We start from the raw sequence: 18,947 nt of genomic DNA, 5'->3' as shown, positions 1-18,947 counted from the left end.
TTCATAGGGCTTTTTTCTCTGTAGGGCACAGACCCCTCACAACAGGACACAGAACTCCATCAGGCAGCTCCTTACCCTTCTCTGCTCGGACTTACCACAATATCCTGGACGGAGACAACCGAGCATGGGTACGCTGCATCAGACACCACATTAATAATGACTGAATCGACATCCTGAGGAAATTTGTACAGAAAATACTGAGGAGAAAGCAGAGAGCTGAGAGTTATGATCCAGAAATCACCCCTGGCAGTAGCTTCAGCACCTTTCTAAGCTGCCTGTGCCGACCTAGCTGGGCTTTGCAGTTGAATGTGGACAGCCTTCATAAAAATTCAGATTTCAAATATTAGGATCTTAAACTACAGAAGAGCAGATTAAACACAACTCTTCCCCTTGCACAGCATGCTAGTAGACACAAACATCTTCAACGTGCAAGATACAGCATAACTTCTGCTCCCTTAAGCTTTTTCCCACCTGATGAAACTAAAGTGACTTCATTTTACACCCCACTCCATTTTATGTTGATATGACTGATTTCCAATTGTTTCCATACTTCTGGCTGTACTTTATACATGGAACACATCATGGAGTTTTATCTCAAATGTGTTGCCTCAAAGACAGACTTTGAAAAGTATTAGGTTAAATGCCGACACTCTGTGAAGAGTTTCATTAATAAATGATTGATAGAAATTGTAGGATTTAGGATTTTTTTTTCCATTTCCAATGCAAAGGGTAATGAGGGTTTCTCTTCTCACTTCAGCTTTTAAAATAACTCATCTATAGCTCTGAAAAAAATTGGGAGACACTAACATCTGCCAATATTCCTACTTTTCCTCTGGGGGCAAGGAACAGTGTGCCTGTGTTTCCATGCTTTGAGCATGGACAGTTTGAGGGGTCAGAAAGTGCCCTCCCTGTCCTGGCAAGGGTTTTTTCAGGTTTGAGCAGAAGATGTCACAGGGAATATTATTTGTATGTTTTTCCAGTACAAAGTTTGATGTACTGCCCCAGCCAGTTGCTGGAGAAGCAGGGTTTCTGTGCCTGCCCCAGCAGGCAGGCTTGTTGCAAGGGCTCCCACCATCCTGCTTGGACCCTGAGAGCTCAGGCTGTTTCAGCTACCAAGAAGGGCTGATGGACACCTCACCCCACCTCAGAGGGGACACAAGGCTGAGGACTGCCACCAGCCACCTACCTTCCTTCTTTCCATATGGCCACCAGGCAGCCACTGCCGCCACACTGGAAGCTACCACAGGTCCTGCTCCCAAGTCCTGAGACTTTCCCAACTGTAGAGCTCCCTTCATGTGGCATAAAACCTTAGTGCTGGGCAAGGGTCAGCTATTTCCCTTTTCCCTTCCCACATGCCATTCCCAGGGAAGTAAGGCCTCCTACTGGAAGGGCACGGAAAGGCAAGAAAACATCCAAGTTTCTTTCAAATTTGCCCATTCCTGCTAAAGCATATTATTCCCATCACCCTCTCCAACAGGTTGCCTTCGCTGCTGAGGGAACGCTGGCTCCAACTGCAAGTCCTTACTGAAAACTCGCCAAGCCGGTTTCTTTAGCTGAGCATGGTTTATTTCCACCAAGCAAGGACACTGGCAGCCTGAGCTCCTGGCTTTCCCAGGGGCACTGCCCTTGGAAAGTTTCAGGTCCTTGAGGAAGTCACCCATGAGGGTTCTTCTATAGTTTTCTCTAAGCCACACTTACACCAGAGCACAGAATTAACACAAGGGGCACTGAGGCCTCTGCTGCAGAGACCGTGAGTGTTTATAAACACATCCAGCAAGACTTCTGACCTATACAAGCATATCCAATTTCTGCTTCTGCCCTCAGGCACGAGCAGTGTTCCACAAAACATCTCCTTCAGTTGTTATACTTGTCTTTTTCCAACAGCCATCTATATATTGAATCATTTTTTTTTTCCTTTCTCCCGTAGATTACTTAATACTTTGATTTACAAAAAAATCTCAGCATTATACCAATTAAGAAGCACTCATCTTCTACTCCATGCAGCTGGTTTTTAATTAAAAGTCACAAATCTCTTATTACTAATTGTGACAAAAAAAAACAGACCAGAGTCACAAAGTTAATTCCAGGCCAGACCTTAAACAGTCTACATTCAAAAGATAAAATCCTAAGTAATGAGTGTTTTTTTCCAAACAGTCACCACTATTCTCTATGCTACTATAGTACAAAATACTGCATGTATCTTCAAACCAGCTTCACACATTTGACAACAAAAAAGATTAGCTGGGATGCCTGGTAATAAGAAACCTGAAATTAAGTGGCATTACTAACAGTGAAAGCAACAACAAAAACAGAGTAACAGACAGCTTAGGTAAATTACATAACCTTTCCAGCTCTGCAAGTTCCTGTATCTCTATAGCTACTGCTAACAGCATTTTCATTCAAGAGAGGATTTGTATCTGCAGGGCTTTAAACAAGGCTGTCCAGCTGGAGGTGCTGCACAAAAGTGCTTCCTTCTGAACTTATAGACGTATCAGGCATTTCATTTATCACCTCGCAACTTGACTTGCTGCCCTGAGCAAGGAATAGCAGTCTGAGTTCTGCTGCACCTTTACAGCTTCTTTATTTCCGGTTTGGTTTTTTTCCAGTAAAGATTGCATCTTGACAAGTCACGGTCAGGCAACTGAACCAGCACTGCCTGGAACAAGACACTGGTGTGCACCACCTCACTTCCCCTGAAGTGCAGCAGATCAATGGCCTCTGGACTTCTGTACATTTCTAACTTTTACTGAAGAGCCAATACCATTCATTTGCTCTGCTCATGGGTTTTGGCTCACTTAATTGCTTTACAAGAGAACCCCAATGTGTCCCTAGAGGTGCTGAAACAGTTACCTCTTCACTATATCCACAGAAAATTCAACAGTAAGGAAGGTTCCCTGCATTTTAAGAGGCAAACAACCTAGTCACATGAGATTTACTATCTCTACAGAAAAGATCACATCAATCACTTGGATGTGGCAAGACATGCAGGCAATGCTACACAGGACTTCTCCTTACCTGGGGCTGGGAAGGGCTGGCAGTGAAGTTAAAGGCTTTGTTGGTCCTAGAAAACAAATGCCAGTATGTTGAAGTCTAAAACTTTCAGAGCTGGAATACATATAAAGTACCCTCAGATTAAACAAAAGAAAAAATAATAGTTTTTTTCTGGGAACGAAGAGGAAGGAAAGACTAGGCAGATGGACCAAATCCTGCATAAGAGATACAAGAAGAAATTACATTTGTATTCTCACATCCCAACTTACTCAAGTTGGAAGTTCTCGAGCCTGGTGACTAGCAGCTCATAGGCAATGTTAAACGGTGCCATGGAAGCAACATCCACAAATATAATCTGGTCAGAGGGTCTTGTTTCAGGCGTCGGCTCAGAGGGACAGAGGGTGCGACTCACTTCTTGGTACTTGTAGGTCCTCTGATAGCTACAACAGCCAAGGGAAGGAGGGAAGGGAAATTTGGATGGAAAAGTGAGAGAGAGAGAGCAGTTAAAAAATTGTTCAGTAGTTCTAAGAATGACATAATTTTTCCCCTGCTTGCATAACTGAAATTGTAATCTGAAAGGCCAAGGGCATTCAGTATTTTATTCAGAGCTCAAATTCCACCTCTGTTGTCTGTTGGGGTCCACACAAGGGACTGGTCATCCCCAACGTTTCACTTCCCTTGAGGATGCCCGTGCCATCTGTAGATCTTTAACATCTGCTATTTACTGGAGGCAAAGAGCAATGACAGCCCAGAGCAGCCGTTGCTGTAACCATCTCCTCCATCAGGCAAAACACTGCAGGGTATCTGCTGCCCAGCACCAGGATTCAGTCACAGGACAAAGCCTCAAATCTCAGATGGTCTAAGGAGCCTGCAAAGTTGCTGTATTTGCAGCCCAAAGAGCTCTGAGGTTAATGAAGGTATAAAGCAGCATCCTTTTTGCAAAAAAAACAGCCCCCAAACAACCACCCCTGGAATAGACTTAACACTTGGGTGTACCTGGGGTGAGAAACAGAGGAGAGCCCTTATTTCCCAAATGCACAGTAACACAACGGCTAAGAGTGCTCTTTCAAGAGCTTGTACAAACCCTGCTCCAAACTAGAGCCCAAGAACTACCTGCACACACGGTAAGCAACTGTGGAAGGACAACAATGATACGTGGTAGATTCACAGGCAGATTCACAGGAAACAAGCCTCCTGGTACTCTGTGTACATATCTGAGAAACTAAGAGATAAGAGCAGGCTGCCAAGTAAGAGGTTACCAACCAAATCTTGGTCTTCCTGCTGACAGGGATCAAGCACGCTTTGCTACCAAGCCCTGCAGTCTACACAGGTTGCAAGACCTAGCAACTGAGGAAAGCTGATGAAGGATAAGCTGGTAGACAAGCACGTTACAAAGAACAGACTTCAGTACTTACAGGCCTCGAAAAATTAGTGGGACCTGCCATGACAGCACTCCCTTCTGTTGGCGAACTACAAACAGCACAGGATATCGGAGGTTCTCGGAGCTGCTGTTCACATACACCCGCACTGCATCTACCTGTGGGAAGAGAAAGGAGAGTACAGGTAAGTATTAGCTGAAGGTAAAGAACAAGACAGCTCCACATAAGTGGGAGAAGCCTGTCCCCCTTCCTCAGTCTAACCTAGATGCGGACAATATCCACAGGGAGATCAACAGTGTTTGTCAGTAGAATATTACTCAGATCCAGAGGCCATTTACAGAAGTGCCTCTTTGCTGATGCTATAGCCCAGAACCACAGCCCTGCACCCAGGTCAGAAGTGACTGTCAAATAATGTACAGTGGACAAATACAGAAGGCATAATAAGAAGAGAGTTCAGTAGCTTCTGCTAGGAGCAACCTGAATAACTTGTGCTATAAAATCAATCAAATGCACACACACACACAACATAGATCCAAAGCTACAACTAAGAATTTTCTTGCTCGGACTCTTATGTGCCCTCCTCTATCAGCTTACTGGGAAAGTCCCAAAGAAGATGGAGATTTCATCAGCAGCAAAGGATAAAAAAGCAGGATAGCACCTAGCTGTGATGGAAATGATACCCAGATAGTTATAACCTATATATACCCCACCTAACAAAACAGGAACACACTGCTGACTGCCCTTAAGTGGACAAGGAAGGCTGCTTTGCCTTGTGACCAAGGGTTTCAATGCAGTCCACTGTATCAGCAACTGAAATTTTTCCTTACATTTCCTGGCCACCACATAGCTGCAGAGGTAAGACAGGTGTGGGTCATAACACCCTCAGTTCACCATTTGAGAAGCAAGCAAGCAGTTTGTCTGCACCAAATAGAAATGTCACCATTTCCATTTGAAAAGAACATCCCTTCAGCTCTCCCTCCAGAATGCAGACACTGATGAAGAAAATAGAGTATGAGAATGCATAACTCATTGTAAGAGACAGACCATCTTGATTAGATGCCTTTAAATAATGAAAGCATATTAAGTAGATAAGATACCCATATTTTAAACCCAACACTTCTTGAAAGATTAGAATGGACTCCCACCAGATTAGTGAAAGACTTGTCACAGATATTTTGACTTTATACACTCCAAGAACAATAAAGGTAGAAGGGGGCACCACCTTCTGAAAAAATATACAAAGTTAGCAGGTAGTAGGAGGGGAGCTACCTGAGATGGTAGCTTGTTCTTACACTGAGGACACCAATTTCAGAGAAAGGGCTTACATTTGCAACTGCAAGCCAGAAAGAAAATTTATTTTTGTTTAACGATTCTAGGCTCACATGGCAGTTTAGCCTACTAGAACAAAACACCTTCTTGAAAGCCATAAACATTATAAAATTTCCTGCCATTATCATCATGATACTGAGACTACAGCCACCGTTTCCTAAACATTAAAAAGGCTTAAAAAATATATAAAATAATAAATAATTCAATTAAACCCCCCTTGAGACAGAAGGGCAGACACTGGAATCTTTTTCCATTGTCTTCTGGCTTCTAAACCTCTGCAATACTCCTTTGGCACACCTTCCAGGTTTTTCTTCCGGTTACAAAAACCACACACGCGATTTTGTTTCCAAGTAAATTTCACCATAGGGTGCTAAAATGAAGTTAAGCAAAACACCATCACAAAGCAATGCCCAAGGAACACCTGAAGGTATCAACACAGGAAGCCACCACAAACAGACAGCATTGAAGGGATATTTGGTGGCTTCCTTAGTCTCTGTGGCTGCCCTGCTCGGCTGAGGGAGCCGTGCCAGCACACACTAGTGTAACTGGGAAACCCAGGGACCGGACTGAACAAGCTGCTGTTTGTTTGTCAGTGTTTGCTGTAGTCACTGTGAACAGGGACGCAAATGAAGCAACTTTTAAAATGAACAAGAAAAATCTAAGAAGCATGAAGACACGATGGTCAAGCCAGAGTCCTGCAAGGAGCCATTCTCCATCCACGGGAAAACCAACTATCATTGCAGAAAGGACACATTTCAGCAGCCAGCAGTTTTTTGTCCATTAAACTGTCAAAGCATGCCCACCTTCACAGGTGAAGGCTTCTCACTGCCTCTGGTTAGGCATCACTCTGTGAACCTTCCAGGGCTCAGCACATCAGCTCAATGCAACAGGGAGCTCACAGCAAATAGTGTTACTGTGTTATGCATCCTCAACTATGTATAAATACAAGATAGACATTGGGAAATTCTCTTCTCCATTGACTTCACAAATACAGAACATAACCCACAACATGGGTTATGCATATGTGGCAGATAGTCAGGCTTATCTAATTGTACAGGAGTATATGTACATTAAATGAGTACAATTCACTCCTGGTCCTCTCAGTCTCTCCTTATAGCAGAGGTGCTCCAGAGCATCAGAAGAACATCAGAAAGTCAGAAGCAGCATTTACAGAGCAGTTCATTAAGAAGAACCCTGTGTACTTTAAATTTCACCTCATTATATCAACAATTCACTTTTGGTGAATAACCTCTGCTTCTCCTGCATTTGCACATACCCAGATCAATCAGGAGCATCACACACCCTAAACCCATCAAAATCTTTATTATAAAGTCCAGGAAACAAACAGGGAGATTGAGAAGTTGGACAGATGGTGACTGAGGTTCCAGTCCACTCAGTTATTTATCTTGCTGCCATCACCACAGTAACATAAGGCCTCTTGTGAGTAGATTCTGCACTTCCAGTGGAGAGGCCAGAACCCAGTCCTAGGATGCAGTTCTACTCTCCCCCTCCTCAGAGATTCAACAGCAGGTCCCAGCAGCACAAAGCTTTGATCGATGGGCCTCTTTCTGACACAATAGCTATTCCTCACAAACACAGCAATAAAACAGGTGGGATTTGCCTGTTGGTCGAACCTGTGCAAGAAGCTGCCAACTAATTGTCCCTCCAGATCCTTCTCAGCAGTTGTAAATGAGCTCAGAGATTTCAGAGCAACAAAATTCAGCAGAATCTATGCGCAATTACAAGGACACCTGGGAAAGTGGAGAAAGGATTACCACTTAACTGCAAGTGGTCACTCGCTCTCCAATTTAGTGCTACAGAGTGAAAGGAGCCCTAATTAGTGTCTCAGAGAAAGACATTTTCCCTGGTAGGATGTACTGTTTAGCAGGAGCATCACATGGGACAGGGATAAAAATGTAACACCTATGAACTGATGTTTGTGCTTTTTCAGGTCTTTTTCTAATTAGCCTACCTTAAACTTCTAATCCATGTTTTGCTTCCAGATTGTCTTGTCTTGATAGACAATGTATACTTTTTCACGCAACAGATTTAATGAATTCACTACTGAGCCACCGTTAGTAGTCCCATCCTCCCCTTTGAAAGTCAGCATTTGGCATTTGCCTCAAGCAAAGTATTTTAAAAGAGTTGAAAAAAATCAGGAAGTAAAGGAAAAAAAAGGTGATTTATTTACTTCAAACATGTTTCCCCCTCCACACCTTTCCAAAGGTTATTCCATTTTAAAAACAGGCAGTTCTAACACAAGAACCCCTCCTTGCTACAGAACTACAGCTGTCATCACATAAACCCCTCCATTCCATCACAGAAGTGAGATCCCATATAGTATGTAGAGACAAGAGTAACTCCAGCTAAAAAGTATTATTTAATTTTATATAAAATGATAATCATCACAAAGACTATGAGCCTCCTCTGCATCCATCCCCTCCCACTTGGCACTGGTGAAAAGAGGAGGAAGTTTTGCCTGGGCAGTAAGAGGGTCGACGAGCCTGTTGTCACTCCTGCATCTCCACCACTGCTGAGGGACTTCATTTTGGAGCAGACCATTCCCAGCATCACGGAAAGCTAGTTGCACTTTCCCCTTCCTTGTACACACAGAGAAGAAGGCTGTCTATATTGGTACTGTAATATGGTGCTAGATTTCCTCTGTACCTTCCAAGCTGAAATCTCTGCAGCCTCAACAGTCCAGGCTGGATCTTGGGAAACAAACCTATGTACCAAATGCTCCCTTTGACAGCCAGGCACTGCACAAATATTTGCCATCACTAACCATACTGCCGCCTTCTGCACTGTGGGGCTGAGGCAGGGTCAGGACTGCTTCAGAGACTTCTGCTCCTCACATTCCTTCCCAGCGCCAAGCCTCTGCCATGTGCAGGGGCTACTCACCAGCCAAGATCATGATAGTTTTGTTTCTCAGACGACTGACCTTGAGGTTTCTTCTGTATTTCAAGGTGGACAGAGCAGTAAGACAGCTGAACAAAGAGAGAGCTCTCAGCACTATATAAAAACGTTAGACCAGGAAAGACAAATATTTGTACTTCAGCTCCACCACCACCATGGAGACAGGGGGAGGGGAAAAAAAAAAAAGAAAGGAAAAAAAATACAACTGAATTCTACTCTCTAGATGGAAACAGGAGGAAGGTCCCAAATTCACACAGCTGAACAGAACCAACATGGCTGCAAACATTAAGCAAGATAAACCAGGCTCTTGTTGACATGAAAGAGTCCTTGGACTGATTATTAAATCCGCATTTCCCACAAAGATTACACAGTTTAAGCTGTGGGTATGTGAATTTAAGGGCAGGCAGGAGGTTGCAACAACAGTTCCTGCTGCAAGCAAAGGTTTTCAAGAGCTTCCCTGTGGGTTCCTTTCCAAAACTTCTTGCTAGGCAAAGCCTTTGAATCACACCAGGGCTCCACCATGTTCTCCACCACACCCACACACAAGCCGCTCCTTGTGAGGCCGCTGGGGATTATCAGTCCACATTGCGACAGCACTTGGTTGTGGGCCTGACGAGGCACCAAGCCAAGCCAGTGGGCAGGGAACACATCCGGCAAGCAAACACACAAGCTGCAGTCACAAGAAAAGGTCTCAGCGCAGGGTACGTGTACAAAAGCCACCGAACTGCTGCTGCCTGCTGTTGTACAAGAAAGAGGTGCTTCATATTTATATAAACCCTGAAATTAAGTGAAGCAGGACTCAGCCAGATGGGCTAGAGCAACTGAGGCACTGAATCAAGCACATACCTGTCCGTGCCACACTTGGCTGCTCTTCCCACTGACAAGGCAACTGCGGGAAGCGGAGACTCTGAAGGAAAATAGTTATGAGACAGTGACAGGTTCTCTTTTCTGCCCTCTTATGAGCTATAAGCACCACTCCTGTCTGACAACAAAATAAGTGGAGCTCAGAGGATCATTCCCTTTCAGCCTCTGTCTGCCTGTGTGCTCCAATGTCAATAAGTCTAAATTGCCAAAAGCAATCTGTCCAATAATCTTCGCCTGCAGTTTTCTTCCAGTATTTCTGCCAGGAGTATTAAATACACAAAGCAGCATAAACTAAGTGACAGATTCTGGGTATGTCAAGCACAGCCTCAGACACATTAACATAATTGTTCCAGAATTAGTATTTTTCATTTAAATGTTTCACTTTCTGTAAATATGCTGTGTGGATTTACAGCCTGGCATGGATTTTCCCATGAGTTCACTTGTTTGCAACAGTATCTGTGAAGCATAAATGGAAGTAAGACAAACACAAAGCATAATAATATTTATCTTTTTCCATTTTTAAAATTTTGTCCTCTAACCAAAGTCACTAGGGAGTCTCCAGGACAGCCAGAAAGAAAAACTAGGAGTTGCCATGCCAGATGAAATAGGTACCTGTTTCTGAACACCCTCATGCTTTAGGAAGATGTTAAAAATAAACAAATCTTTTTTTAACAGGTAATTAAGGAGCAGACTACTCTCCAGTAATTGCATTTTCCTAACCCATAGCAGCTGGAACTCTGGACCAGGACACCCCTGAACCAGATAGATTTATAACCCTTACAAATTTGCTGCAACCCCAAGCTCATGGCAGTAACTCCAGAGTCTGCTGTCAGAACACAGACACCCGGTTCTCTCTTGGTTCCCAAGTTTTTCACCTCAGTAACATTTTGGATGTGGATTGAATTACGTGTTGTAATTCATGCTCTTTTTTTAACCATTTTTCATTTGTTTTAAATCACACTGAAGTAGCTATTTCTATGTCCAAAAAAACCCATCAGTTTTAAAAAAGTAAGGAAGGCTGTTTCTGAAATCCTCTGTGGTTCACCATGTATACACAGCAGGAAACTATGTTTGCTTATGCAAATATTCTAAACTATATTTTCAAACTGAGCAGATGGCACACCCTTGCAATATACCTTTTACAATCTGCACTTTCATTCCTTAAATATCCCCTGAAATAGCAGATGAGGTCTATATAGGAAAATCATACCTCCTTACCAAACAACTTCTGCACAAGTTATTTAAGGACATTTCAGCCTCTACTTAAAATGCAAACGTATAATAAATTGTTGCACTGTTCCTAGAAAGAGTTCAAACTGATGAGAGGCAATTTGATGAAGTTACTCTTACTCAGAATTTGTTTTCTTTTTTAATCTAAACATCTTGGGGATGGGGAGGGGGCAGCAGGGGGAACAACAAAACCTGATCAGCTTTGATTTTAAACAACAGGACAGCCCAACAAGAAGAGGGTGATTTCAAGATTTAGAACGACATTCAAGTTCAAAAGAGATGCTTTATTTCAAGGACAAGTTATCGAGCTTGACAGCATTAGCTTACACATTAGAAATAAAAATAAAATTCTTGCCAGCACTGTAGCCACCATCTGAAGGTCTGCAGGTTACCCTGCAGGAAACCAGAGCAGCTTTCAGGCTTTTTTCCTAAAGCCTGCAAACTGATAGCCTGCGTCAGGATGTATTTTGTTTTGCTGCCCTAGGAAGTGAAACCCACAAAGAGCAAAATCCTAAAAAGATAAAGAAAAATATAAATTCAAAAGGGATCTCAGTTGAACACATGTTGCTAAAACCCAGCTCAAAGCAAAGCCACCTCCCACATCATTCTTTCACTTAGGATATCTCATTTTTGTCAGAGAAAGTTTTCAATACTGTATTTTCTGATGCAAAAAACAGTGGCCAAGCTTGTGTTTTCAGCAGACCCCCACACCACTTCTCTCATAGTTTACTTTTGTTTTCCCCTGTAAGCAAGGGCTTTCCATGTGACTGAGCAGGGCGAGGAGTGGTCAAGAGAACCCACTGAGAAGCAGCAAGCACATTCCAAGTGCTGTGTGCTCTACACTGCCTACACCATCACCTCCTAGGGTTGGTTGTTTTCTTTAGAAGAAGATAAATTATATACACAAATTATTCCAAAGTGATTCTGTTGAACCTCGCTTGGCTTCAGACATCATATACTATAACTTGCTTTGATTTTTCTGGATTTGACACTGTGCCTACATTCCTGTCTCATAAGGCACTTACTATTAGGTTCCCGAAATGGTATGCTGAGGTCCTTCCAGTGTACTGTGGTGAACAGACCAGAGCCAGCAACCAAAATGCAACAGTATCGAGGCCCTGGAGATCCTGCACTAACAGCAGCTCTGCTGACCTCAGGAGATCTCATTCAAATAGCCTTCCCAACTTCTTTAGGTTTTACCTGAATCTTTTGGCCAAACTGGTGGGCTTCCACTCAGCATTAAGGAAAGACAGAACCTAACCTGTTCCCCTCACTACAGCTCAGGTTCAGCCTTCTCTAAACAGTAATAATAATGGCCAGTCTTCGCGAGCGAAGATCCGGGGAAGGTCTTTCCACCTTCCAGCCTGCGCATTGGATGTTTTAGGTGAGACACAGTGTGCGCGGAACTGAGCCCACCCTTTAATCCTAAGGTTCATCTGCCGGGGCCAAGCGAGCTTGGACGGTGGCAGCGAGGTCCTTAGGACGTAGGTGGGTTGCCTTTAAGGGCTAACGAGCCCCACCTACCCGGGAGTGGCCCTGACCGGGAATCGAACCCGGGTCTCCGCGGTGATAGCGCGGCGCCTTTACCCCCTAGATTCTCTAAACAGTAGACTATAGTTTTATTGCATGCATGGTGTAGCTGTGGACTGGAAATTGGGATGGAGCCAAGACTAACACTATGAAGAATATGTGCAGGAGACCGTGGGACTACTTTGAGGCAGCTTAGTTCCAGTATGAAGGGTCCTACATGTGAAATCCAAAACCAGCTCAGAAGCAAGTGGTGAAAAGACTGCTCCTGAAGTTGTTAAAATAGATATGGGTGCTGCTAGAGCGGAACCCACACTCGCGTGTCAAACAGCAGAGAACAGCGAACACAGATTTGATCACTGCCATTGATTAAACCAGGCTGCTCTGTGTAGCAGATCAAGGAGTTTCCCTGCAGCCAGGACAGATGGCTTTGGTCTGAGCAAGTGACTCATCACAGAACCTCAGAGGAACATACGGGTGAATTCCAGTTCTGGCTCCTTGCACAGGAAAAAGCAAGTGCAACTGCCATCCACACCTAGAATCCAAGAGACCCATTCACTAGGGGACTGAGGAACACAGGTGCATCATACTCTTCGGGCTGGAAAAGGCACTTGGTCATGAAGTTACAAGCATCTAATTGAAAGGCTTCTGATCATCTTGCTAGTGTTGATATCCCTCTTCCACCCCTTAGGTCAGTCAACTTTCTCCCATCTGCAACTACAAAAAAAGGAATGGTAATGATGGCAGCAACCCTTCCTGGTGGCACACAGCCCCTCTCACTCATTAGCTGAGGGTAATTTTTTACTCATCACCCTTTAGATAAACTTCACATACAAAACAGTCACTCCGGGGCTACACGTCCTCACACTGCACAACTGCTCAGCAGAGAAGCCACAGCTAAACCTACTGCCAATCACAACTTACAGTAAGCTCGGCCATATGGGAACTGAGACTGGGGCCCTGTTCCTAGTCCTGGCAAGGGAGGAGGAGGAAAATATCACCCACTCTTTCTCCTGAAATAGGTACAGCCCACTGCTCAGCTTTTGAGCTCATCATAGAGGTGCATCCCACTGCTCAGCTTTTGAGCTCATCACAAGCAACGTGCATTATATGAATGTCCAAGAGCTGTGTCTGGATTGCAGCAGCTTTCCTACAAATGGAGAGCTGGAAACTTGTTCTCCTGAGAGATACTTGGTTTTCTAAATATAGTCCAAGTATTTCCCAAATCATACATTCAGCTGATCTGAGCTCCAATTAGGAAAAAAGTACTTCTGTCGTCTTCTTCCTCATGGTATTCTCCTGGACCACTTAGGACCTGGTACAGGACAAACCCACGTGCACAGTGTTAGTGTAATTTGTGTTTTCAGCAAATTAACCATTAGCAACTTCCAGAGCTTACAGAGGTGGAAGGAGTCATTCACTTTGAATTACTGTAGTACTCCCACACACTTCTCTGTTTGAAAGCCCTTGTATTATTGCAACCATGGAACTAAGCATATTCTCTCACTTCACACATAAAGCCTTCTTTAGTCAATGGTAAATCCAGCAGAAACATTTTACAACTCTTTTTCAGTCTTCTGGGCAGGAACACACTGCACAGCTAGCTCCAGCAAATCAATTCTCCTTCACAAGGAGGAACATATTGAATATGTGGAACTGGAGATGCTCAAGAGTGTGCTCTTTTTTTTCACCCATCTTGGATGTCTCCAGTTGAAACAATCCTAAAATAAGATAATCCTGTTTGCCCAACTAATGTGCACAGATTGTGCACATCTGCCTTTGCTGTTAGAGCATGACAGCATAGTAACAAGTGCAACAGCTGGTTTTATTACTATATTTTTTACACTCACAGTTAAACATAAAACAAACAGCTATAGAGAGAGGAAAATTTTAAACAGCAGTTAGAAGGAGGAGAAGGGAATTCAAACAGCAGTAAGACTATCCCATTACAAACAAAGACTTTTCACCACAAGGAAGGAGTTTGTCCTATCCCTCTATTCATGAGCCAGCTCTAGAAGACCCTTGCAGCAGAGGTGGCTGTGCTTCTCCTCAGCAGAGCTTTACTTCTACAGTCCCACCTCAGGAATTAAGGCCTAAATCCTAGCACATGAAAAAGGTCTGTCAGCTCTCCTGCCTCAAAACACAAGGTGAAGCGTTTCTGCACAGCACTTAAGGTTTTTCTCATGCCACAAAAAGACCAGGCATTATATATATGCATAAAAGCTTCAACTAGATGTTTTTGTCAGCATGTAAGTATCCTTATTTTCATTTTACCAATCAGTTGCACAAAAGAGAAGTCACTTGCCCATCTCAAAGAAACTTGGCTCCAGAGGGCTAAGCTGTACTTTGTCTTGTATACAGCTGCCTGTGAGTACTCTCATAGGACTTGCTTTACCCCTCCCATCATGCATGCATCCCTGTATCCCAAGGAGTAAGGGAGATTATGTGGATGAAGAACATCCTCTGAGATCAGGCAAGCACAATACTTTTCAGAAAGCAGGAAGTCTCTAAACCACCAAATATGAGTAACAGTCTTGCTCCCTCCTTTCCCTCATCCATCATTCAAGCACTGCTCTATTCAGCAGCTGCATTTTCAGATGTGCCTGGGCAGCCATAGAATGTGAGCAAACAGAACACTTACAGAGGGCTGATGGGTCACAAGCCAGCCCTCATGCCTTGTCCTTGGCCCCAAGTTTTCCCTTCCTCTGTAGGTCTGCCCTCATGAAAGAGAACAGGAGAGAGGGGAAAGCACCAGAATTCACAGCATCACGACAACAAATCTCTGTGTTCAGAGCCAGACCACTCCAGACCTGACTTTGCTTCAGAGGGAAAGAAATTAAACTCACCCACTGCAGCCCTTCCACATGGAAAATGCTCTTTTTATTCAATTAACTTTCCAGTAACTAACGTTAATAGTCCATATGGTATCTGCCTCGAGGTTTCAGAGGCTTCTGGCTAAACTGCCATCAGCACAGAGACAGGAAGAGACTGAAAAGACCAGGAAGAGCAGAGAGCTCACAAGTGGCAGGCAACTGGCAAACACTGGCTAACACTGCACTCACTAGGGGTTGAAGGCTAAAGACTGCAGTGAAAGGTAAGAACTACTACACTAAGTTTTTGCAGGACTTGCATTCCTTCAGAAGACCCAAAACTACCTAGAGGACAGCACATCCCTGAATATCTTCCCAACTCTTGCAAAAGAAAACCTTGCCCACAAGAGCTCAGTTCCACATTAAAGTCCACTAGCAAGCTTCTAAATCTTGAGCAATCCTCAACTGCAGGAAAATGCAGGACCACCAGAACAGCTCAACCTTAACCTCTGAGCACGCCAGCAAGAGAAGACCTAGTCATGTTTGCCTCTCATCAGTTCAGAGCTGCAGCTGGGGAAGGGGCTACACACACCCACAGCCAACTACCCCAGTTAGGTCAGACACTTTCTTGCAGGCTTCCACTGGTTCAGCTCAGGAATGGCACCTGTAGAGCTCAGTGAGGAATCACAGAATGGTTAGAGTTGGAAGATCATCTTTAAAGATCATCTAATCCAAACATCCTGCCACAGGCAGGGACACATCTTCCCCAGATCCGGTTGCTCAGAGCCCCATCCAACCTGACTGTGAATGCTCCCAGCGATGTGTATCCACAAGTTCTCTGGGCAATCTGTTCCAGTGTCTCACCATAAAAAAACTTCTTCCTTATGTCTGACCCAATTCTACACTCTTTCAGTTTAAAACTGTTGCCCCTTGTCATGTCACTACAGAACACTGTAGAAAGCTTCTCTTGATCATTTTTATAAGCTCTCTTCATATATTGAAAGGCCACAATAAGGTCTCCCTGGAGCTTTCTCTTCTCTAGGATCTCCTCTATCCTGAGAGCCTGTTCTGGGCACCCCTCAGCAGAAAGCTTCCTACAACAGTCCATCTTCATTTAAATGAGTTTTGTCATCCAGGTTATTTTTCATAGCAGGAGCTGGTTGCATAGCCCTCTAAGCATATTCATAGCAGTGTTTGGTGAGTTCCATATTAAAAAAAATATTCAGCCTCAAACCTGAATTTTCCCTTGTTAGATATGCTCTTGACCATATCTCTGCAGAGATTTCATGTTCCAGCACACAGGAACATGGAGACAAGTCCACTACAGTTTCTGTTTAAATGAAGTAGTATGTACTGAGTGGCTCTTCACAGCCACAGGAACAGCCCAGTGTCTAAAAGTAGCCCAGAAATTGCTTTTAGATACCTGCAAACACCACTGAGCAGCTGTATGCTTCCTCCCTGCCTCCTCCCACTCTGCTTTCACCCTAGTTCTCCAGGAGAGAAAAATTCTTTGTCAAAGGTGTCCAGCAAAAACACATGACTTCAAAGAACACATTCAATTGTAGGACCTAGATTAATTTTAACTGAAGTTGATATTCATACTGTCTCTGCTAACAAGCCCCAGACATCATCCGGTCCTGTCAACAGGCCTTCATTGTAATACCCCGTAACACCTGAAGAAGCCTAACTTACACCACAACCAGCTTCTAAAGAGAGGCTCAAACCCAAAATGTGCTTTTGACCTTCTGGGATCATTGGTGACACCCAACAGTTAAGTAATGCTGGGCTCAGTTGCATCATAGCCCAGACACCCAACTGTTGCCCCATAAATACCAGGTGCATTTTATTACATAGTAACGCACATAATAGAAGAAAGACAAGTCTTTAAAAGTATGGATCTTTTGAAATTTCTCAGTAAAGCAAGGGATGATTAACACCACCTCCCACTACCCTCCCCCCCACCACACATGCTCTCTACCACCTCCATTCATATTGAAGCTTTAGTAATACAGTGTGGAAAAAAGTGATGTTTTCCATTTTCTCTTGTCCTGCGCAACTGAGGGCAGGACGGAAGATTCATCTGCTTGGTTCACCATCTTTTGGTACATCAGAACATCTTACTCAGCAATTCACGCCCAATCCAAACAACGGGGGCAGAGTTTCCAAGGTACCACTCAGCTACTTGAGATAAACACGACATTAAAAAGGGAGGAGGGGGGAACCCACAATAACTAGGCATACATAAATGACAGGTTTCCTTCCATCATCAAACAGCCATGGCCATGGCCATGCTGCCCTGCAGCCTCCTCACATCACACCTCACCTGCACAACCCTGCCTCACCTCCTGGGCTACCAGGGGAGAGCACCGTGATCCTATAAAAGTACACAGCATGAAAAACAGCATTTAAGACTTATTAAGCATGCACACACACACCTTTTTTTGTGGTGGTTTGAGGGTTTTTATGGGTTTTATGTGGGTTTTCTGGTTTTGGGGGATTTTTTTGTTTGTTTGTTTTGTTTTGTGGGGTTTATTTGTTTGGGGTTTTTTATATAGTACTAATATCCTCATAATTCTCTTCTAGACTTCAAACCCGTTTTGCTGCTAGAAGCGCAGGATACCAAATGCCCCTTCGGGAGGGGGCACCAAACCACCTGCCCACCCTGTGCCCTCTGGGACGCCGCCACCCTCCCACCCCGTGGCTCCGGAGCGCCCTGGCCGCGCCAGGAAGGGCGAAGGGAGCCCGCAGGTGCACTGCGGCTCCCGACCCCCGCGGCGGCGGGAGGATGCGGGCAGGGCACAGGGAGAGCCCGGCCCGCTCCCGCACAGCGGCGGAGCCGCAGCGGCGCCGGCAGCTCCCCGGCACACACACACACACACACACACACACACACACACACACACACATACATACACACACACGCACACAGCCCCCCAAGGGGGCGAGGGGCGCACGGTGCATTCCCCCGCCGCGGGGACCCGGCGGTCGGTCCTACCTGCCCGGGCTCGCTGCGGTAGGCGAAGGCATAGACCCTCTCCGCGCTGATGTTCACGGCGCCCCGGTAGACGCGGCCGAAGGCGGCGGGAGCGGGGCTGCCCCCGGGGCCGCCCCCCGCTGCTGCTGCTGCCGCCGCCGCCGCCGCCCAGAGCAGGGCGCAGAGCAGAGCCCCGGGGGCCGGGGCCGCGCTCCCGGCCATGGGCTCGGCCCCGCGGGGCGCCCGGACTGCGTGTTCCCGGCAGGGCGGGCGGCGAGGCGCTTTATTTGCGATTTAAATAAACAGCTCGGCGACGCGGACGGGAGGCGGGTGTCAGCCCCGCACACTCCCGCCCTTCGCCCGGGGGCCGCCGAGCAACTTTCCCGGGGGAAGGACCCTCCGGCGAGGCGGGGAGGGGAGGGGAGGGAAGGGAGGCCGGTCGGCGGACTGGCCAGCCCAGGGAAGGAGGGTCTCCTTTCTGTGCCCAGCCCAAAATTCTGAGCCGGTCTTGGCAGACGGTTGAAAGCGAGGCTTTCTCCTCGAGGAGCAGTGCCGTGAGCTCAGGGATCGCGCCGGCATCGTCAAGCACGTGAGGATCAGCATCCTCAGGGCTTCCACACTCCCGGACCACCGAGTCAGGGGCGTCCTCGTCCCGTGCTCTGCCGGCTTGCTGGAGCGGCAGCTAGCACCTGCGATCTTCCATAGAGCCCTCCCCAACCTTTATTTTTGGCTGCTCATAACTTTGGGATAAGTTCATCTTTTACCTCAGTCTAAAGGTGTGAAAGGCAAAATGTCATTTTGTTAATTTCAGCATGGCTCTGTGCATTAATAGATTCTTTGAGTTGTTCGTGAAACTGGCTACAAACAATACTGTGATGCTCTTAACCTTTTAAAAAATATGGGAGTGATACAGTTGGGCTGTGAAAA

The 18,947-nt window shown here is 45.4% G+C and overlaps 1 protein-coding gene across 5 annotated transcripts in view; it reads right to left on the bottom strand.

The window, feature by feature from the left end:
• The window catches only part of SIDT1 (SID1 transmembrane family member 1), a 41,942-nt gene extending 23,441 nt beyond the window's left edge, over positions 1–18,501 (bottom strand). For all 5 annotated transcript variants that reach the window (XR_007631100.1, XR_007631101.1, XM_050333961.1 and 2 more), the window contains exons 1-5: positions 18,042–18,501; positions 4,407–4,528; positions 3,261–3,431; positions 3,016–3,061; positions 96–197 (exon numbers count right to left, since the gene is read on the bottom strand). Coding sequence is in view for 3 of the 5 variants with exons in the window: in XM_050333961.1 (XP_050189918.1) it covers positions 96–197; positions 3,016–3,061; positions 3,261–3,431; positions 4,407–4,528; positions 18,042–18,242 (642 nt within the window). In the remaining 2 variants the exon portion in view is untranslated. The remainder of the gene's footprint in view (positions 1–95; positions 198–3,015; positions 3,062–3,260; positions 3,432–4,406; positions 4,529–18,041) is intronic.
• Between the last annotated feature and the right edge of the window lie 446 nt (positions 18,502–18,947).

The sequence above is a fragment of the Myiozetetes cayanensis genome, unplaced genomic scaffold (genome assembly GCF_022539395.1).
Source record: "Myiozetetes cayanensis isolate MyiCay16 unplaced genomic scaffold, myiCay2020 scf5-8, whole genome shotgun sequence".
Taxonomy (NCBI): Eukaryota; Metazoa; Chordata; class Aves; order Passeriformes; family Tyrannidae; genus Myiozetetes; species Myiozetetes cayanensis.
The sequence above is the reverse complement of the archived record's forward strand: the minus strand, read 5'-3'. Positions and strand labels throughout refer to the sequence as shown.